The following is a 22,746-nucleotide window of genomic DNA, read 5'->3' as shown; positions in this document are numbered from 1 at the left end:
TGTACACATACAAATCGATATATTTATGTGAATAACCTAGAAAATTTTACTGGTGTACATAAAAGAGGATAAATAAAAGGAGAAAGTTACCATAGTTTTCAGTGGGAAAGCAAAACAAAAATGTGTCAGTAGTGCTAAATTAATCTGTATATTTAACGCAATCGCAATGAACAGTTAAATGACTGAATTCATTTGAAAGAATGAATTTGGTAGAAGAGCTTGTAAAATTTTCTGAAAGACGAGACTAATAAGAGAGAATTTGCCTCAACCAGGTATTAAGGCACATTATAAACTTATAGTAATGCAGACTGTGGAGCTGAGCCAGGAAAAGATAGATCAACAGAAGGGAATAGTGGAAACAGAAAGACACTTAAGTATATAAGGGCATCTAGTATCTCATAAAGGAGGCATTTCTAAGAATGTTAGTTATTCAATTAATAGGGTTGGAAAACCCAACAAGCTACTCAGAAAAAGAAATTAATTGATTTACTAGCATATATTTCTCTAAAATAAATCCTAGATAGATAAAATATTTTAATATAAACACTCTGCCATAAACCAAGTTGAAAGCTAAATAACCAAATAAGAAAAAAAATTCACATATTACACAAGCCTAATAACACTAATGTTGCTATTATAAACAATTTATAAAATCAATTGAGTAGAAAAATGAGCAAAAACAACTGGTAAAAAATGTAAAGATGGACAATAAAGATACCAAATAAAATGTTCAACTCAGTGGTAATCAAAGAAAGAAAATAAGATGATTCAATATTATTTTTCATCCATAAAATCACCAGAAATGCATAATTCCTGTGCATGGTATGGGAGGAGGACGTGGACATATTCATACCCTGCCATATGGAGATGTAACTTGGTTCAATTCTTTTTCAGGTTATTTGGGAACATGTAGCATCATTGTAAAAAATACTTATTCTTAGGCTAGTGAATCTACTTCTAGGGAAGAATATTCTAAAGAAACAAAGAAGCAATTAGTAAAAACAAGAAAGATCATTGTAAAGTTGTTTATATTAACTAGAAATTAGAAAAAAAAGTCTTAAGTTCTCCAAGTAAATAATTATTGAACTTATTATACCCAGCTTTACAATGTAGTGCTATGAGATCATGAAAAATGATAACGTAGACTTGAAGTCATTGATACATAAAGCTGTTCAGATAGATTATGTTTAGAAATATTACAAAACTGCATGTATAGGATGATCTTATTCACGTAGGGAAAATTTAAGTATGTTAAAGCATGCACTGAGGAAAAAGTAACACTGAAATGTTAATGGTGATTATTACTCCTTGGCAGAAATATGGGTAATTTTTATTTTCTTCCTTAACCTGTTTTTTTTTCATCTCCATTTTCTACCAGAAACTTAGATTACTTAATAATCAGAAAAAGCTGAGCTATTTTTATTTTTAGGGGAAAAAAATCCATTTTGTTAGTTATCTTAAAACATCTGTATTTCAAAAAGTAATTTCTTTTTTCTTCTTGTAGACCTAGCTCCTGGAGGTTCAGATGACTGGATCTATGACTTGGGCATAAAATATTCGTTTACAATTGAACTTCGAGATAAAGGCAGATACGGATTCTTGCTGCCAGAGCGTTACATCCAACCCACTTGTAGAGAAGCTCTCGCCGCTATCTCTGAAATAGTTGGGCATGTCATCAAGAATGTTTAACGCCCTTCATTTTTTCACTTTTCTCTCATATTCTAATTTACTGGTTCCAACAAGACTGAATCATTGTACCCGTTCTTCTAAAATTTTATCAGTAGTTTTGAGAAAAGGTTTTCCTGTTCCTTGCTTTTGTCAAAGAACAAAATAAATGCTACCTTAAAATTAAGGCAGAAAAGGGCCCACATTTCTTTTTCCTTTTTAAAAAATTTGTAAGAGGCTAGATACGAATTTTGATTCAGGATGTTTGACTACCCACGTCAAGCAATTTTAATAACTAGGTTCTTTTGGATCATTGGACCGCAAAAGGAAAGGTGGTTACAAGTACATTAAAGATTTCTGCTCCAAACTTTCAATGAACTGCTTGCGCCTTTAAAAACACAACCGTGTGTCCTTTGCTCCACCGTAATAAGCGATGGCCCCTGTAAGCGGAGGAGTGTCAAAAACACAACAAACACCACCTGTCACTGCTCACTAGCAAATGAACGAATGGCTGTAGTTATTTTCAACAACAGATGTGGCATTTACAACACCTGTTTATTGTAAGAGATTATGTAATAAAAGGAGTAAACTCTTTCTCTTAAATTCACTTTTTATTGGAAATTTTGGCTCTCCCTGCTTTATAGAATGCACCCCAAGGATTTGATGATTTCCACTGCACTCCTACGAGCCGACGTTACGCCCAGGGGCGTGTCTCCGAGGGGGCGGTGCCTGCGCGCTGACGACTAATCTGGGGGCCGGAAGCTGCCTCGGTCCGCTGGGAATCTGGGCAAACATTTGACTTCCGGCGGCATTTTGAGTCGGTCCTCGTAGCGGCCTGGTAGTGTTTTCGTTGCCTTTTCTTGCTCTCTAGTCTCTCTTCGTTCTTTTTCGTCCTACATCTCAGTCTCACTCGACCCTAGATAAGCGGCAGGCGGGTTCTGCTTCTCAGCTTCCCCGGGGGCCTCTCGCTAGCGAAGGGCCGGTTCCCGGGAGCCGCGCGCGCACCTCCTTCTCCTCGCCGTCGTCTTCCCGGGGCCAGGCGCGGGGACAGAGAGTCGCCTCCCCCGCTCCTCGGAGCGGTGGCGGCGGTAGCGCCTCCGGACTGAGCTTGCGATAGGAGCTCGGGGAGGAGGTAAGCTTGAATTTTGTGAATTGGTGTGGGTATCAGTGTAAAGGCGTTGGACGGACTCGGCATGGGGAGGCCCCGGGTTGTCCTCCATCCCCTCTTGGGTCACACCAGTTTTTTTTTAACTCTCCTTGAGCATCCCACCCTTAATTCTGCAATTGCTCCCGGGGCTCAGGCTTCGCTTCTCGCTCTTGTTCTGATTCCGGCGAGTTTAAGAGGACGGGTGGATTCAGACAAAAGACTGTGCTGGGTCCCTACCAAAAAGGCTTGGGAACCCTTGCGCAGTACTCGCATTTGTGTTCGCTGGACGGGGGCAGGAATATGGTCTTAGATTCAGAGGTTCCCTCTTTACGTATTCCAGACCTTCAGGAAAAATTATCTTGCTGTTGGTTGTATTTGGTTTTGCTTATTTCCCGACAGTGATAATTCAACGACTCGGGTCCTGGAGCTTGAGGAGTGCTACTTTATCTTTACATTCCCTAGGTAGTTACTTTTGGCAACTGTCAGAAACTGGGGAAGGTGGAGTGAAAGGAGAGGGTGTGCAGTTTGGCATTATCTCTTTCTAAATAGGTTAAAATTATGTGGCTGGAAAATTGATCAGAGTTGATATTACTTGAATGATATTGGTGGGATCTTGTTTGAGGAGCGTAGTGTCTTAAGCTATTCGGTTATATTGCGAAGTTTTCAGATAATTTGAACTACTCTGAAAATTATAGGCGTATACTATCTCTTCAGGTTTTTGGTTTTTTTGAAGAAATAATTTTAAAAGTTTGGAAAATATCTTCACACCTCAACTTTTCAGGGTCCATGATACTGTTGCAGTTAATCTAAATGTTTATGCAGTATAATCCATGCATGTGTATATGGTGCCAGTTAGGGGAGTCTAGTTTTGTAATATTTGAAATTAATGGCTTTAGTACCTAAGAGAATATTTTTAAGAGTATTGCGGACATAATCTGTAGATTTTCAAATAATTTCCAAATTCTTAATGAAATATTTAGATTATAAGATGACAATTTAAACAAGAGGCTACTAAGATGCAGGTGTGTAGCAATTCGTGTCTGTAAAAATAGTTGCAACATGAAACTTAGACTTTTACTGTGTGGATCTGGTAGGATCCAATTTTATCAAGTGCATGCCTCTTACTGGCTTTCTAATTCTTGCTGTTTCAAAATGAATATTGATTGCATATTTAAGTTATGCAAATCAATCCAATTTTCATATTGGTAAATTAATACTAAAATTCATCAAGTGGATGCTATTTTCACTTCTGTACAGGTTATTAGCATGTTAATAAGTTGTCAGTGTTAATTTGTATTACGGTATGCATTGGCAGTTAAATATAGAAATCAAAATTGTTTAATTGACATTTGAAGAGTTGGTTTTCAGTGGATGTTAGTCTTCCCAACCTTCCCCAACCCCATTCTCCATTTCATACACAGTTGGAGCTATTTTAGTAGATAGTTAGTAACAGCTGTAGGTTAACTGGTGTTGCTATTTAAAGTATCTTTATTCTTTTTGGTAGTCTGCATGTTGCAGTTCTGTTTATTTCACTTTATGGTAGTTGCTAGCATTGGCTCTTTTCTGTGCATAGTCTTTTTAACAAATTATTTTTTTCTGCACAGTGCTGCAGTATTGCCATGCTCATTTTAGTTAGTCAATTTAGTTCTGTTAATTCTGTTTGGAATTAAATTTGGAATTGTTTTAGTCTATCTGTAAGCAACCTGCAAGATTGTTTTAGAAAGTTATTTTTAAAAAAATTCTCCCAGACTATGCATCAAATAAACTTAATGTTTTTCTTTCAAAAATATGAAATATAAATAGGAAGAGACCTTATTTTTAATATAAACCTTTTAATTTTAGAACTTCAGTGGATAAGAATTTATTCTACCAGTTAGTAAATTTATGTAGTTTTTATTGTTTAATTACTTGACAGTTTCCTAATATTATTCTGCAACTTACCCAGATTAATATATGCTTTCATTTGTGCTAGGGGAAGATGAGGCCTCAAAAAGATGTAATTATGGATTAAAATGAGGATACTAGAATTGATATATGTTTTATTGACAAGATTTTAGTAATTAGGCTTCAGGAATCATTGATCATTTGTATGTTTCCCCTTTCTTAGCCATATTTATAAGGTGTATCTTTGAGTACATTGTGATATTTGTAAGTTTTGGGGAGAGAAAGGGGACTGTTCCCATTTATTAAGACGATCTTTTGTTATATTTTACTAGATTCAAACTCTTTGCCCCCTGTTTTTCAATTGAAAATGTATCATAAAAACCTTGATATTTATTTACTCTGCAAATGGAGGGGAGAAATAGGAAAATAACTCCATAGACTTTCACCGGTGGTGAAATGTTGGTGTTTGGGAAAGACATGATAATGTGGGTGAAAGTGTAATGACAACTTGAAATCAAAGATTAATTTGAAAACAAAACTGGAGGGAAAAGATTTAAAGTCTCTGAGGTAGGGAAGACTTTGATATTTACATTTCTATTTTATTGTTTCTAACTTTTCTCACATACTTTGAAGCATTTGCTTATTGAAGCCTGTTTAGATATTAATTGAAAAAGGTTTTTATCCCCACTCAGTCCAATCTATATTTTATTATATTGTGGTATTTATTTGCCTTTGAGGGCTCAAATTTTTAGATTAAAAATTCTAATTAAGTCATTTTAGTTGGTCACATACTTAATATACAGTATTATATAAAAGTAAATGCTTTTCTGGTGTATTGTAGATTATGTGTATATATTTAGACAAGTAGGATTTAAAATATTATATTTTGTATCCTTTATAAGCATAAAGCATTTTATCTATGTCAGTCATATTATTCAGTAATAATATTTCGAAAACTTACTATTGCTGACTACTATTTGAAGTTCCTAGATAGATGATCAGAAGAATTCCTCTTCCTTTCAATTAGAAGACTTCAAGTCATACTTTTTCCCTTTTGTCTTAGATTTTTTTATTCCTGTCTATGACCTCCCTATAACATAGACCTGGTACTCAAAGTCAGTGCAATTTTAGGAGGAAGCCTGACACTGTTGGATTCTGAGAATATGACTTTTACTTTGCTGTTTTTCCCTAAGTTGGAGGACTCAAAGTAGCTAAAAGTAAAATTCCAGTGATAATAACTGTGTAGATGAATCTTGATGTCACATGTACAAGCAACTTTGTCTCTGTGGGAAGGTACTTTTTTAGTGGCAGGAATATATACAAGGAGGAGTATAAGATTCCATCATCAGTCCTCACTTGTTTGTCTTTGACATAGTCCTCCAAACCTTTTGAAATCTTCAAAGTTTACGTTAGTGATCTAGGATTGGAGAGAAGCCATGGTTTTCAGTGGTAGGTCAGGGGAGTAGTGGACTGCTGATCTAAGCAACAGATTATAGAGCAGGAAGAGAAACAGTGGAGTTAATACCTGGAGCCCGCAGAAAAAACAAGAAAGGAGATGCTAGATGACCAGTGTTCAGGTATAATAATAAATAGCTGTTGCCCAAATTGTGGAAAGCACTACCATTAATTTTTTTGGAAGAGGGTGTGTTGGGAGTGGCAGCATGCTGCGGCTGTATAGGAGTTTGGGGAGCAGAACTATTTCCATTGATAGTAGAGGGAAATATGTAAGGATAGGGTTAGTTGTCTTGAGACAGCATGAGGCGATGGTGTGCCTGTTTTCTAAGTTCTAAATAACTAATAAGAGCTAATAAGGAACTTTTAGAACTCATTCAATTTTAACTTTATTAATAAATGTTTAAAAAATTGAATTAGTGAATGAAGGTTACAATGTACATCTCTATATTAATATTTATAGTAACATAATGAGACTTGACCATTTGTTTTTGTTCTAAACTTGCCCTATTTTTTGTGACATGTTCACTTTTTATGGACTCCTTGCTCAAATATAAATTGTAAAAAAGTGGTTTTCTCAGTTAAGCAAAGCTCTACATTTTCTAGAAGATCTTTTCTCAGTTCCATTTATCTTGGCCTTCCGTTCTATAAAGAACTTTTCAGTTCAGTAAATCAAATGGACATGTGAAATTTTACCAAATTTTACTCTGTAAGTTCACATTTGGGCTGAGAATGAAATCAAAGATTATCTTATAATACTAACTGTTGTATGTAGGGTTGGCTGTATAGTTCCTTATTTGGAGAACAGTTGATACTTATGTGGTTTTATGTTGCAGCAAACTCTTACTCATTAATGTGTCACTCTACACTAATTTTTAAAAATTTGTAAAGTTACTTTCCAATTTCTCTGAATCACTAAAAATTAATTACTAAAATGTTTGTATTTTATATTAAAGAATAAGAATATACATTTTTTTCCTATTTAAAACTACCATATTGTATCATTTTTATTTTCCTCTTGGTTCATTATCTGTTCATTTGTCAAATGTTGTCCTTACTCCTAGGATTCTTTTAAAAATGTGACCTGAGAAGAAGTATCTAACTAAACCAGATATTGTTTATAATTTTTTAAAACTTTTGATTTGGTACTATCAAGACTTAATTTCCTTTCAAGTGATATGTTTTTATTTTGAAACCGCTTTAAAGAGCTTCTTGAATTTGTGAATTTTATGGAGACCAGTTCTGTACCAGATGGAACTTTTACTTCTTTAGCAACCATTCATTCTAGTAACTTTTGACTATTGATAAGATTTCAACTAATTGGACTATATGAAATATGATTTGGTTTAGTCCCCCCCCCCTTAGGCAGTTCCTACCCAGTTCCCACAGTGATGTACTAATTTTTTCTAGATCTATAACTTAATGTTTTTTTCTAACATATATCATAAATACTGATATCTGATGTTTTCATTTCCAGTTGAATCACCTGATTATATACTTGGATTTGTTTTGTTATGGTTTTAGTTTTAAATATTTTATTTACTTTTGTAAAATATTCTTACAATTTGTCTTTCTTGTTTCTAATAATGGTTAGATAGCCTGTTCATCACTTTTAGCATCTTTGACTTTTATGTCAATGTAGTATAAATTATAGAAACATCTTGGCTTCTAGTTCTGTAGCCTGTCCTATTTTGAAAGAAAGTCATTTTGTCAACATTGAATTTTCTTTATATTATTGAAAATAAATGTCCTTGATTAGATTGTTCTTTTTTAAGCTCTGTTAAGATAGAGAAAATATTTAAATAGTTTGTATTTTTCTCCCAAGCTGATTTTTGGAATATACCTAATGTCACAAACTGTATAAAGCATAATTTCTACTATCAATAAAATTCTCACCTGATTTTATTTTCCAATTCTCTTTGACATGGCTTTCTTTTCCAGTTAACTACGTTATGGGGAATAGCACAACTTTTCCTTAAAAGATAGTTAGCTAAATTTTGAAACTTAGAAACTGAACATTTTGTAGTTGTTTTCTGAGGTTGGATGTACTATGAAAACTGTGTGAGTAGAATCTTATTCCTTCACACTGCAGAAGAGGAAAAATTCTAGCCAACAGATTTCAGCGTTGTTATGAGCTCACTAATGTGGCGTGCCTTAGAAGATACCTTCTGTTTACCTGTGACCTCTCCTATGCCTTTTTCTTCCTGAGAAAAGTTCCCCATAATTTTACAGTGTTATCTACAGCTTTATCTACGTGTAAGTTATGGGCTCAGTTAATTTAAAACTGAAGAATTTTACAGTTTTGCCTCTCTCTTTTTTGGTTAAAGTAGTACAAAATGTCAAAAATTAGAAGGAAGGTCACAGTGGAAAATACCAAGACCATATCTGATAGCACATCCCGAAGACCCAGTGTATTTGAGAGGCTTGGACCCAGCACTGGCAGTACAGCAGAGGTGAGTTGTCACTAGATCAGTCACAGGGGTTGTCTTATAATCCTGTTCTTGAATACTGATTTGTATCATAAAGGCGCATAGGTTGTTGTATTGTAGGAATGTTCAGTAAATTTTTGAAACTGAGTTTCATAAAGGAGTGAAAAGGGTAATAATTTTTATGGGTTTTTTTTCCTGATGTTTTTATTGTTTGGGGAATGAATAATGTATCTCAAGGTAGCTGGAATTTTGGTAGCATTTGTTTTAATTTTGTCCCACTAGCATCTTTTTTCCAGAAATAAATATGAAATTTACATAGTCATATCTGTCTCTTAGACACAGTGCCGTAACTGGCTGAAGACTGGCAACTGCCTCTATGGAAACACATGTAGATTCGTACATGGCCCTTCACCCCGTGGTAAAGGTTATAGCAGCAATTATAGAAGGTAAATTAAGAACTTTGAATTGTTCATATACTATTAGAAGATGGCTTTTGTAATTTATTTAGTATAAAAATCTGAAATACAAGCATATATTTGATCAGATATTTCTCTTTTGGTGGTGGTCTTATCAATAGTCAAAGATTAACAAGATCTTTTTAGTTGTTCATTTCAAGATTAATAAAATGTACACTTTAAAATTATTTGCTCAGTATTTACTGTTTTTCCAATAGATTTTTTTATAATATATGTATGACTTACTTTTTCCACCCCCAGGTATGTGCTAAAATGGCTTAAGATAGCAGAATTTCATGGATTTACTTTTACTGGGGAAAGACTGTTTTTAACTCTTAAAAAATTAAAATTTAACAAATATAATTTTAGCTTTCTAAGATGTTTAAATTCAGATCTTAATGACATAAGACAATCTGCTGCAAGCTCTGTACATTAAAATACATTCACCAGATCCCTTATCACAATGTATTAATGTAAATGAAAACAGGTACTTATATGTAGATAAAGAAGGTACTACTACCTATTTAGGACATCTTTTTGCCTTTAATAAAGGCAAAGCTAAATGTAACTTTCCTAATAAAGACCTTTAATTTTTATTTTGGTTCAGTTCATGATGATTATATTATGGTGTTTAAATATGTAACATATGTAAAGTTTGTCACAAAAACAGTTTAAACTTGATTGGTAAACAAGTAGTTAACCGAGTCCTAAAATTGGATGTGCTGATTGCTTTGGTAACAGCAGTAGTATAAAACTGAACATTAGCATTTGCAGATTTTTTTTAAATGGGTGAATTTGTGTGTGTGTTGTGTGTGTGTATAGATTTTGAAACTTAATAGAATTTAAAATTCAGACCTTTAACTGACTTCCTGTTCACTTAAACGTACATTTTAGTTTACTTGTGATGCTGAATACTGTTTTATTTGTATTTAGATTGTCATCTATGCCTTCTGTTAATGTGGAAAAACCAGTTCTTAACATGCGTTTAATTATCTGTATAAATATACACTTAGGTAAAGTGTTTCAATAATTTTAATGTTTTGTTCATATTATTACCACACTTTTAACACATGCTTTAATTCATCTGTGAAATTAATTGTCAACCGACACAAAATTTTTATACAAGAGGTAATTTTGAGGAAAATGGGCAGAGAAATTTGTCTAAAATGGGAAAAAATAGTGTCATTACTAGACTTAGAATACAGGATTTTTTTTGTTCTCTTGTGCATGTTTTTCCATTTGATAACCCCCTTTGGATTTGTCTTTTTTTTTCCTTTGTAGGGAAGAAAATACAGTTCATAATGTGATGCAAAGATGGAAAGAAAAACTGTATTTCAGAAATGCTTAGTCACAAAATATTTAAGTCATTATTGAGCACTCATTGTATGTAGAGCACTCTGTTAGGCGCTCCTTAGGGTCGAAACAAGTTCTTAATAAATTGTCTTATTATATAAAGGAAACCACGACACAAAAGATGTACATGTCATCATAATTATAATTTAAAGCATTTAAGTACTGGTTTTTAATAGGTTCCACTTTCAAGGTCAGATTTAACTATTAAAACATTTAATATAGTCCTATAAAATGTACATACAGGTATTAATGAGATCCTTTAAAGTGAATTAACTGAAATTATTTTCTTCATTAATCATGTGACTTGTATTGATTGATAAAAGAATTGATTTGATTGATAACTATTACTTGAAATAGATGGAAACATATATTTGATTTGTTTATATCCTTAAAAAATATATACAGTATTTTTTGGTGGCCAGTGAGGGACATACCACTCCTTAACTTCTATTGCCCTTTTTAAAAGGTCCTCTAGGAATATTGTTTAAAGGAAATGTGTTTTCTCACTAATGGTGTAAAAATAATTGGATAGCCATCTGTCACATTTTCAGGATGAATTATGAAAGCTTACGAATGTTGACTATAAATATGTATGATTTTACCTAATTAAAAAGAAATCCACTGCCGAAGTCTTGCTTTGAATCCTTTGACTATTTTCTATTCTGAAATAATTTCAAATTTTAAGAAAAGTTATAAGAATAACACAAAACTCCTCTGTGTCCCGTGATTCCTAAGATGGGTAATTCTCAGTTGTAGATGTTATCTCGAGCCACATATGTGTATGCGTGATAATACTGTTGCTTCTTGATTAATTTTACAACATTGTGGTTTAAAACTATCTTCCTACTTCTTACTTTCAAATATAACTAATACCTTTATGTGATTTTTAGAAAAACAAATTAAGCTGTTAATTATAAATTCCTTTTTCTTGGCTCACATACAGTTTCTTATTCATATCATCAGTACCTGCCACCCCGTGGAATTTTATTGTGTACATTTCTGATTGTAATGGGGAGAAAACTTGTAAGTGATGCTCATATTTTTTATATATTAATATTTAAGCTGAAGCAAATTGTTTTTCTGAACATTAGGAGCCATGAACAGAAAAATTTTGTTGAGATTCATGAGGTATTTCTGTAAATATATTCTTATAAATGTTATATAAATATAGATTTTTGTTGTTTTGTTTTGTTTTTTGTTTTGTTTTTGTTTTTTGGTTCAAAGGTCACCAGAAAGACCTACAGGGGATCTTAGAGAAAGAATGAAGAACAAGCGCCAAGATGTGGACACTGAGTCCCAGAAACGAAATACAGAGGAGTCATCCTCACCTGTTAGGGTAGGAATGAATTTCCCAAAACAGTTAAATTTCAGTAGTGATTTATTACTTATGTTCCATTTAAAATATTATCTTGTGTGCTAAATATATGGTAGGTGTGTAATATCACATTATAATGTTTTATATGGATATAATGTAATTTAGAGAAAAAAAGTCCTCTGGGAAAACTGATAATTCTCTGAATCAGTTCTTGGTGGTAGTTAAGATGAAGGGAATTGGTTCACAGAGCTCAAGCTGAACTTCATAGGATTTCTGTATCTTGGTGGGCATCATGAGTATCTAAAAGTATTCTTAAATTTTTAGAATTCAGCCAGCCATCATATCTGGCTTGTTTCCAAGAAAGATTGAAGTGGGCTACAGTAGAACAGTGAGAAATTAAAACAATGAAAGCAAGGCATGGTGGTGACAGAAACCGAACTAGAGACCTTAGGTGAAGGAAAGCTCATGTGACCACAAAATTTAATGGTGAATTTCTTGGCAATGAAGCCAAAAGAGAAATATATTTTATGATGTAGCTTATTGAATAAAAGAAAACATCAGTGTATCAGTGTTTCAGATATGGAAATCTCATCCTGAGCTAGTGTTTTTAAAGAAATTTATGTATATGTGTTTGTAACAGATTTATTGGGGTATAATCCACGTTATTGGGGTATAATCCACGTACCATGCAATTCGTCCATTTAAAGCGTACCTTTTGGTGGCTTTTTGTATATTCCCAGAGTCATGCAACCATCACCATAATCAGTTTTAGAGCATTTTCATTATCGTAAAAAAAAAAAAAACAAACCAACAACCAAAAAAGCCCTGTACCCCTTTAATGGTTATACCTGTATTATCTAACTGACCACCAGCCCCAGGCAATCACTGTGCCACTTACTATCACTGTACATTTGCCTGTTCTGGATGTTTCATATAAGTGCAGTCATGCAATATGTGGCTTTGTTTTTGACTTGTGTCTTTTACCTACTATAGTGTTTTCAAGGTTCATGAAAGATTATTAGGATATATAATATTTTATGCCTTGTTTTTGCCAGATATTCCATTGTATTAATATATCACGTTTTGTTCATTCATTAATTGGTGAACATTTGGGTTGTTTCCACTTTTTGGCTTTTATGTATAATGCTTCTGTGAACATCCATAAACAGTTTTTTGAGTGACATATATTTTCGTTTCTCTTGGGTTTATATCTAGAAGTAGAATTGCTGAGTCATACACTAACTCTATGTTTAATTTTTTGAGAAACTGCTAGGTTGTTTTCCAAAGCAACTACACTATTTTACATTCTTGCCAGCAGTGCGTGAGGTTTTCAGTTCTCTACATCTTTGTCAGCATTTGCTATTATTGAACTCTTTGATTAGAGCCATCTTAATGGGTGGTAATCTCATTATAGTTTTTGCATTTCCCTGATGGCTAATGATACTGAAATCATTGATATTGAACAATAAGATGTGCCTATTGGCCATCTGCATATCTTCTCTGGAGACATGTCTTTTCAGATCTTTGCCTGTTTTTTAATTTGGGTTGTCTTTTTTGTTGATTTATAACAACTCTCTCTATATTTTAGATACAAATTCCTTATTTATGATTTGCAAAAATTTTCTTCCATTTTGTGGGTTGTCTTTTTATGTTTTTGATGATGTCCTTTAAAGCACAAATGTTTTTAGTTTGATGAAATACAGTTTATCTGTTTTTGTTGTTGTTTGTGCTTTAGGTGTCTTATCTAAGAAACCATTGCCTAATTCAGGGTCACAAAGATTCATGCCTTGTTTTCTTCAAAGAATCTTTGAGCTTTAGCTTTAGCTTTGATCCCTTTTGAGTTAATTTTTATTTATGGTCCAGCCTTATTCTTTTTCATGTGGATGTCTTACTTGTCTCATATTATAATCTTTTTATTAAAATTCTTGAATTGTTTAAAGAGAAACTTTTCTGATAATTTAAGCTACATAGAAACTTGCTTATGACTATTTTTTTTTGATCCTTGATAAAAAAGTTGCTTTATAGTTTTACATTATAGTTTGTAGAGATTTAAATTCAGGAACCTAAAGTATGGGGCGCCTGGGTGGCTCAGTTGTTAAGCGTCTGCCTTCGGCTCAGGTCATGATCCCAGGGTCCTGGGATTGAGCCCCTCATTGGGCTCCCCGCTCAGCGGGAAGCCTGCTTCTCCCTCTCCCACTCCCCCTGCTTGTGTTCCCTCTCTGACTGTGTCTCTCTCTGTCAAATAAATAAAATCTTAAAAAGAAAATAAATAAAATAAATTCAGGAACCTGAAGTAATACACTTTTAAGTATGTATTTTTCTAATGTCTGATGATACATAATACTGCTTTAGAAATCTCAGATAGTAGTTCTTAGCTAGAGGTATGTACGTATCACAATTCTTTTGGAGGAGAAAGAGTCTTTTGCAAAATACATGCTGATACTCTACCCCTGATCTACTGAATTAGAATTTCTGGGTAGGGGCTGAGCATTTGTATTGTATTTTGAAATAACCAATTACTCAGAATAAAGAATGAAATCCATGATGTGCTGGTAATGTTTAACAACGACTCGGGGAAAAAAGCCATGCTTTGTAGGATTTGCCAGTTTCTTTGGCATAGATTCTGCCATCATGGTCAGTTTCAAGTTAGCAAAGTGGTATCAATGAATACAGAGTTGGGAAGAGATGACTCATTTCACACCATCATATAGTATTTTTCACACATACACACATATATGTACATATATATACACACACACTCGTGTATAATAAATGTAATTAATCTCGAGTAAAATGTACTGAAATATTTAGGAAGTGAGTTTTGAATAACAGTTACCTTTGTTTTTATTATTTGTGTAATTGTTAGCTTATAGCATTTAATTTTTAATCATAGCTGTGTTTAACAATGACTTCTACAGTTCCTAAAAATTTAACCAAGAGTTGGCTCTTGTGAGTCAGTGTGAATTGGCTCTAGCATACCATTAAATGGACTGTAGTTCAAAAGGCAAATGTCTAGAATTCATATTCTGAAGACATTATTTTAGGAATTGTTTTTTAATTCTGCTGTCATTTTCCTTATCTGTAAATGGAGGCTATAGCTCTATCAGTGTTTTGCTGTGAAGAAAATATATGTAAAACAAGTAACATGAGTGGCTAATCCATGATGACTATTTAATAAATGGCACGTACAGTATGAGAATAGCTCTTGGCCTTTCCTCTCTAATGTACGTTGGTGTTAGGCTCTTAATAGGAGATGAACATCTGCATTGGAGATTTAGGTTGTTAACAGATATCTAAATCTAAGTGTGTTGCCAATCATAAAGGTTTATATGTTCAGCATATCAATTTAGTAGACAGCAGAGTTGGAATTTCATCAAGAAATTTAAAGCCTGCTTCTTACTTTCCCTAGATGAGAAAGCCCTCAAAGGTGCTGAGTGTCATGCATACCTATGGGTCATAGTCACAAGAGTGATCAGGTTTTAGGAAATTCCCTATCCAAACTTAGAGAAAACTGTTAATAAGCTACGATACCAGGGTATTAATTATTTTGAGTGATCTATCTGACAGGATAACAAATGCTGATCATCTGTGATACATTCCTGCTGCAACACAGATGTCTGTTGATCTTTATGTAATGAATTTATGGAAAAGTCAGATTTAGTTTAGGTAGGGGCAGCCATAGATTAGATAACATAGCATAGCTAAGATAGGTCAAGATACAAACTAACTGTCATTCTACCCTTTCTCTGCCACTGAATTCAACTCCAGTGTGTCTGAGTTATGAGGTTGATAACCTGTGATCTTGTGGGGAGACAAATTCATAAATAGATACATTGTAATTCTATAGAGTATGATAGTGTGACAGAGAGAGATGAGCAAAACACACAGTGGAAGGAATAAATAACTGCCCGGGGAACCAGAGAACATTTCACAGAGGAAAATGACATTTGCACTGAGTGTTGGAAGCATAGGTGGGATGGAAGAGGGGTTGGTGAAAGTTTAGAAAGAGGAGAAAACCAACACAGTTACAATAAGGAGTTTTAAAGGACTAGTGAGTTTGAGAAACTGTGAAGCTCTGTGCCTAACATACAGAAATTATAGCATGTGAATTTGAGGTGAGGGCTGAAGAGGTAGTTAGACCAGATTGTGAATAATCTTAATGTGTCAGTCAGGGCTTGGCAAGAGAAAAGAGATTTGTATGCCAGGAATCTATTCTTGTTCACAGATTCACCTCCAGACCCTGGATCTAGTAAGTTCACTTAGTGAATAAATGAAAAGTGATTCTGATGTGTAGCCAGTGTTGAGAACCCCTGGTGGCCTAGGGTCTGTGCTCCAGTGGGGCTGTTAAACACTTAAAATGTGGCTAGTTTGAATTGAGATGTACCGTAAGTATAAAATACATACTGAATTTCAAAGACTTAATATGTAAAATAAAAGCCAAATCTATCATTAATAATTTTTATGTTTATATGTTAGAATGACAATATTTTGGATATACAGGGTTAAAAAAAATATTACCAGAATTTTAATTTTCCCTGTTTCTTTTCCTTTTAACATCAGAACAATAAAATCCCAAATTACATATGTGTTGTATTATATTTCTGTTGTAAAAGGCTGGTCTGGACAATCTGAACCAAATTTAATACAGTGGAACTAAATTCAACACAAAATCCTGAGGTAGAGTCAGTAGGATTTGATGACCAAAAGAATGAGTGGAGGGGACATGTTAAGCCTAACTAAGCTTTCCATGCCATTAAGATGGAGAAGAGAACAAGTTGTATTGTGGCCCCTTTTGTATATTAGGCACATATCATGGACAACTAATTTTTGGCACTACTTTTAGTACTTGTATGGACACTAATGTGCCATTATAGTTCCTGTTGACATTCAGTTGCATTATCTTATGTTTAACAGTTCCAGAACAACAATTAACAATAATATCACTAATAATAGGATCGCTGAGAACAGTTTAAGATTTCTTTGTAGTTCTTAGGGCATATCTCATTAGGGAAATATCTGTGAAATCTATTAGGGATATAAAATCAAATTATTGTATGTCAAGTCACTTGAAACAGTTCTTCTCTGAGGTTAAACCACAAAATTGTATAATAGTTGGGTTTGGGTGGCTTTCTTTATTTTTGATTTTTGTTTTAGGGTTTCTTCTTTCTTTTTGATTTTTGGGGCTTGAACTCATGACCCTGAGATCAAAATCAAGAGATTGCACCTGAGCTGAAATCACGAGGTAGATATTTAACTGATTGACCCACCCAGGCACCCCTTCATTTTGTTTTTTAATCATAAAACATTTACATGGCTGCAAAGTTAAATCTCCAAAACAGGTTGTATTCAGAAGTCTACCTTTTATCTCTTGATTGCTCTGTCCTATTCTCTATAGGTAACTACTCTTACTAGTTTTTGGATTCTCCTGCCACTTTAAACAGATACACATGCACACACACAAAGATGCAAATATACATATACATGTATGTATATAGGTACATATACAAATTAGTGTTTATGTAGGGGTATTTCTGCTTTCGTGTACATTTTCTTGATCTTGCTGTTTTTACTTATTACTGTATCTAGGAAACTGTTCCATAGCAATATGTAGAAGTATTTCTTGTGCTTTTTTACATTTGCATAGTACTTCATTGTGTGAATGTACTGCACATGGTTTAACTTGTGTTCTCCTGGCAGACATTTAGGTTATTTCAGTCTTAGTACCACAAATAGAACTGCAGTGAATAGCTTTGTGCACTTGTGTTTTTGTTTTGGGAGTTTTGTTTTTGTTTTTTAACGAGTCTCAGGGAAAGATAAATCTGTCGAATGGAACTGCTGTGTCAAGGCTAAATTTCCTGTGTAATTTTGCTGAATAATGACAATTCTTGTTCATAGCCATACCATTTTGCATTGTTGCCAGCAGCATGTGACAGTGCCTATTTCTCCTCTGCTTTGTTAGCATATGTGGTCAGATTTTTGAAGTTTTGCCAATTTGACCAGAAAAAATTGTGTTTGTATAATTTTTATTTATGGTTCTCTTATGAGTGAAGTTGGACATCTTCCTATATTTAAGAACCTGTTTTCTGTGAATTCTGTTCATATTTCCTGCCCATTTTTCCTTTTTTTTTTTTTTTTTTTTTGGTAGTTCTTTATTTTTAGAATATCTTGTAGGGATAGAATATCTTGTAGGGACCGTTTATGATATCAGGTGCTGGTAATTTCCTCATTTTTTCATTTTTCTAATACTTTATTTTTTTAGTTTAGGTAAATAGCAGAATCGATCAGAATGTACAAAGATTTCCCATATCCTTCCTACCTCCACACACTCACAACCTCCCGTACTCTGAACATCCTGAACTAAAGTGGTACATCTCTTAAAACTGATGAACTTATATTGACACATCATGATCACTCAAAGTCCATAGTTTATATTAGGGTTTACTCTTGATATTGTACATTCTATGGGGTTGGACTAATGTATAATGACATGTGTTCACCATTATAGTATCACACAGAGTAGTTTCACTGCCCTTAAAAAGTCTTTGTGCCTATTCATCGTTCTTTCCGCCTATCTCCTGGTAACCACTGTTTCTTTTACTGTTTCCAGAGCTTAGCCTTTTCCAGTAGGTTGACTTTTTAGATTGGCTTCTTTCACTTAGTAATATGAATGTAAGGTTCTCCCAGCTCTGTTTATGGCTTGATAGTTCATTTCTTTTTAACAGTGAATAATATTTCATTATCTGGATATACCACCGTTTATTTTTCTATTCATCTTTTGAAGGACATCTTGGTAGCTTCCAAGTTTTGGCAATTACGAATAAAGGTGCTATAAACATCCTTGTGCAGGTTTTGTGTAGACACAAGTTTTCAACTCATTTGGGTAAATACCACAGAATGCCATTGTAGGACTGAATGGTATGAGGATGTTTAGTTTCCCAAGTTTTGGTTTATCTACTTGACGAAGTTCCCCTCTATTTCTAGTTTGCTAAGAGTTTTTATCACGCATTTTTTTATTATTCCAGTTTCTCTCATTAGCATATTGGTTTGCTTATTTTTACTTTTTTTAGTGGTTGCACTAGAGTTTGCAGTGTAAGTTTACAACTAATTGAAGTCTCCTTTCAAATGACACTGTAGTGCTTCACAGGTAGTCCAAGTACTGTATAATAACAAAATTTACAAATTCTTTGCTCAGGAATATCATAAGCGATATTGGGATTTTCTGCTCTTAAAGGTTTGGTAGACTTCCCATGTGAGACCATCTGAATCTGGTACTGTTTTATGAAAAGTTCTTTAACTATTTTTTATATGGAAATTAACTGGACTTTTGACTTTGTGAAATCAATTTTGTCAAACTGTATTTTTCTAAAAAATAATCCCTCTGGGTTTTTAAACTGCGTAGAGTTGTGTGAAGAAATCTCATGTTTTTCCTTATTTTTCTGTTCTGATGCCTGTTTTTACTTTATTATATCTGATTTTGGATACTTGTGCTTTTCTCCTTTTTCGTGATTAGGTTAGCCAGTGGAGGTTTTGTTGTTGTTTTGTTTGTTTGGTTTTTTGTTTTTTGGTTTGTTTGTTTTTTCTAAGAGTTAGCTTTTGGATTTGTGGATTAGTTCTTTCTCTTTTGTAACATACTCATTTGTTTTTCTTTTATTCTTTCTTTGGTTTACTGTATTCCTTTGTTGAATTGGTTGAGCATTTATTTTTATTTGATTTATATTAGTATTTAATGCTTTTAACTTTGATAAATGGTTTAGCTGAATTTATGGATCTTATATGTCATGTTTTCATTATCATTATTTTCAAGAAATTCTCCTTTTTAGGTTAGGATTTCACCCAATAATCTTTTAATTGAATGTTTTAAAATTTTCAGGTTGAAGAGCTTTTTGTTATGTTTGTGTGTTATTTTGATTAAAAATAACTTCTGTGTTATTACTCTTTTTGTTTTTTTTTTAACTTTAGTGAGATTTTCTTTGTGACTTAAGATATAGTCAGTTTATCTGAATTTTCCCTGTGTGCTTGAAAAGAAGTATTTTCTATTTTTTTAGTTTTCAGGTTCTAGAGTATATCTAAAACATCTATTATTTTGATCTTCTGTATTTTTAATATCTTTGTCTACTTGATCTCTTGGTTTGAGAGGATCTTGTTGAAGTATCTCAGTGGTATGTCTCTTGTCTAGTTTTATCTACATCTCTTGTACTTTCTGCACTTTACTGCTATATTGAGTGCTCAGATACAGAGTAATAACTGTTCTCTTTTCATTATAATTTTTTTAATGCAGTGTTTAGAGATAACTTGAGTTTGGTTATCTGTTGAATGTACTTTGAAGAATACAGTCTTATTTGTGGCTCTCCTTATTATGAAACAAGATAATACAATTTTTGTGATCACTTCATAAAATCTCCATTAACCCTATAAGGGGAGTTTTCTTCAGTAGTTGTAAACAAATTATACTACAGTTTTCCCAGTATAGATCTACATTTCTTTATTCTCTGTGTTTTTATAATATTGAAAGGATCTGAAATTATACATCTGTGAATAATTTAAAATTTTAAAATGTCTGATTGTATCTGTTTAATAGCTATAGACTGAGCTGAGTTTTTGGGCTAATGTTTGGGCCAAAAATCAATGAACCATTGTTCATTTTTTAATACCCTTCATCAGAAGTGTCCAGTTGAAAAGTTTTGAAAATATTAAGGTGAGAACCATTATCTCAATAGTAGTTTTTTCCAGTTGTTAATAGCTTTCATATGATATGTGGTAGTAAATTACAGGCAAGAAAAATTTGGATTAACATTAATTCTAGAGTTTCTGACAGAAAATTAAGAATTCACTAATGATGTTAGTGTTTTGTGAAACTAAGTATATTTTTAGAGTAATAGGGTTTGGAATCTTTTTTTTTTAAGATTTTATTTATTTATTTTAGAGATAAAGAGAGAGGGAGAAGGGGGGAGGAGCAGTGGGGGAGAAAAAAGCAGACTCCGTGGTGAGCACAGAGCCTGACATAGGGCTTGATACCACGACCCGGAGATCATGACCTGAGCCGAAATCAAGAGTTGGATGATTAACCAACTGAGCCACCCAGGTGCCCCTGGAATCATTATTCTTTAAAAATAAAAGGTATGAAAAAAACCCCAAAATCCTTTGTATAAAGCATCGAGTGTTTAAAAACTTGATATTCTTTAATATAACAGAATTATTTCTATGATTGATAATAGATTTAGGCTAGTAATGGACAAATTTACACAGTTGTTTTAAAGTGAATATTAGTACAAGGGGAGAATTTCTTTGGTATATATATAATTGAGTCATTCTTTGACTAAGTGTTCTGTGATAATTTTTATCTATGAGTCTCAAAGTTTCTCCGAGTAATTTTGGAAAGATGTAAGGAAATGTAATGAGATTATATGGGATAAATGGAAAAGGTAGTTGAAGTAGATTTTTTCCCCCTTCCCATCTTCTTTGTCTCATCTAATACATAATAATACTATTCCCTGTCATTAACAATAGAACAAACTTGTGTTAGGGATAAACAGACTTTATTTTAGGAACAAAACGTCAGTTGCACTAGTATGGCCTAGAGTGGCTTGATCTGACCAGTGGTTGTGGATAAGTCCAAGGGGGACATAATTGGCTATACTTCAAACAAGAGGCGGAGTCTCATGTGATTGCTAAAGAATTGTTAATCTTGTTAAGAATTGTTAGTCTTGGGGTGCCTGGGTGGCTCAATCTGTTAAGTGCCTGCCTTCGGCTCAGGTCATGATCTCAGGGTTCCTGCTCGGCGGGGACTGCTTCTCCCTCTCTCTCTCCTCTTCTTGTGTGCTCATTCTCTCTCTCTCTAATAAAATCTTAAAAAAAAAAAAAAAAAAGAATTGCTGGTATTAACTTTCCCTTTCAGCACTATTATGGTCTGTATACTTTGAGGGCCCTCCCAGTGCAGTAGTACTAGATCCTGGATAAGTGAGAGCAGATACATTTTAAATGTATTGCTGCTTTCTCAAAAATGCAAAACAGCAGCAAAAACAAAGAAACACGAACAGGGAATCGAAACCAAGGATTAAGTAGCAAACCTGAAAGCTAGTGGTGACCTTGAAACTTTTACTAGTGTTAGAGTTGGTCAGAGACTAAGCCTTTGGTCCATCTGTGGAGAGAGAGTTGTTGAATTGAAACATGGAGCTGAAGAACTTAATCCAGAATACAACACATAAAGATGGGGTCATAGGAAATGTTGAAGAGATTCAAAAATGTGAGGGAAATACTTAGAAAATTGAATGTACCTCTAATTGGAACTCCAGGAAAAAATAGATCGTAGGAGAATTAATATTGAAAGAAATAGTGCTGCGAATTTTCCATAATTGATGAGACAAAGCTACAGATAGCACAGTATATACCAAATAGAATATTATTATGCAACTGCAAAATACCAGAGTTAGAGAAAATATTAGAAATACCCCCCCAAAAGAGGCAAGTCATCCTACAAAGGAGCAACAGAATGACCTCAATAGCAATGGAAGCCAAGAGACAGTGAGATTAATATTTCCAGAGTGCTAAGATAAATCTGTCAACCCATAGCTGTATGCCCAGCGAAATTATTTTTCAAGAATGAGGATATAATACATTTTCAAATAAAATTGAGAGTGTTGAGTACTAGGAGACCTTCACTAAATAGAGAATCTCTAAAAAGATACATATCAGGAAGATAGCAAATGACCTTAGAAGGAGGATCTGAAATGTGAATAGGAAAGGTGAACAGAGAAAATGTTTACTAGGTTGGACAGTCTGTTTTGTTACGGCCTTTGAAGTTGTCAGAAGTGTGGCCTTATACTTTGAAGAGGTGTGGTATGGTACCAAAAGTGTAGTGTAAATTGCTTTGAACTCCCCAGAATCCGTTCCATCACTTTTTCATTTTGTAGCTGCATTGTGTTTTGGGGGAATTGACCTCGGTTCACTGCTGGGGCCTGATTAGTTTAATTCAGTCAAAATAATCCCATTCCCCTTGCTAATTCAGTTGATTCAGGAACCAGGCCTAAGTCATTTTGTCTGTGACCA

General features: G+C 33.8%; 2 protein-coding genes across 8 annotated transcripts in view; both read left to right on the top strand.

Moving 5' to 3' along the window:
• Positions 1 to 2,268, top strand: part of CPB2 (carboxypeptidase B2) — a 52,893-nt gene extending 50,625 nt beyond the window's left edge. The window contains exon 11 of the mRNA XM_045796790.2: positions 1,505 to 2,268. Coding sequence (XP_045652746.1) covers positions 1,505 to 1,689 — 185 coding nt within the window. The 3' untranslated portion in view covers positions 1,690 to 2,268. The remainder of the gene's footprint in view (positions 1 to 1,504) is intronic.
• A 178-nt stretch (positions 2,269 to 2,446) lies between these two features.
• The window catches only part of ZC3H13 (zinc finger CCCH-type containing 13), a 97,499-nt gene continuing 77,199 nt past the window's right edge, over positions 2,447 to 22,746 (top strand). For 5 of the 7 annotated variants that reach the window (XM_045796788.2, XM_087865139.1, XM_087865138.1 and 2 more), the window contains exons 1-4: positions 2,447 to 2,797; positions 8,476 to 8,601; positions 8,914 to 9,023; positions 11,610 to 11,721. In XM_045796788.2, the coding sequence (XP_045652744.2) occupies positions 8,485 to 8,601; positions 8,914 to 9,023; positions 11,610 to 11,721 (339 nt within the window). In that variant the 5' untranslated portion in view covers positions 2,447 to 2,797; positions 8,476 to 8,484. The remainder of the gene's footprint in view (positions 2,798 to 8,475; positions 8,602 to 8,913; positions 9,024 to 11,609; positions 11,722 to 22,746) is intronic. The other 2 variants (XM_087865135.1, XM_087865136.1) reach the window with 2 other exon arrangements.

Source organism: Ursus americanus, chromosome 10 (genome assembly GCF_024610735.1).
Source record: "Ursus americanus isolate L20-20 chromosome 10, mUrsAme1.1.p, whole genome shotgun sequence".
NCBI lineage: Eukaryota > Metazoa > Chordata > Mammalia > Carnivora > Ursidae > Ursus > Ursus americanus.
Note: the sequence above shows the minus strand (reverse complement) of the source record. Positions and strands in the feature narration are given on the sequence as shown.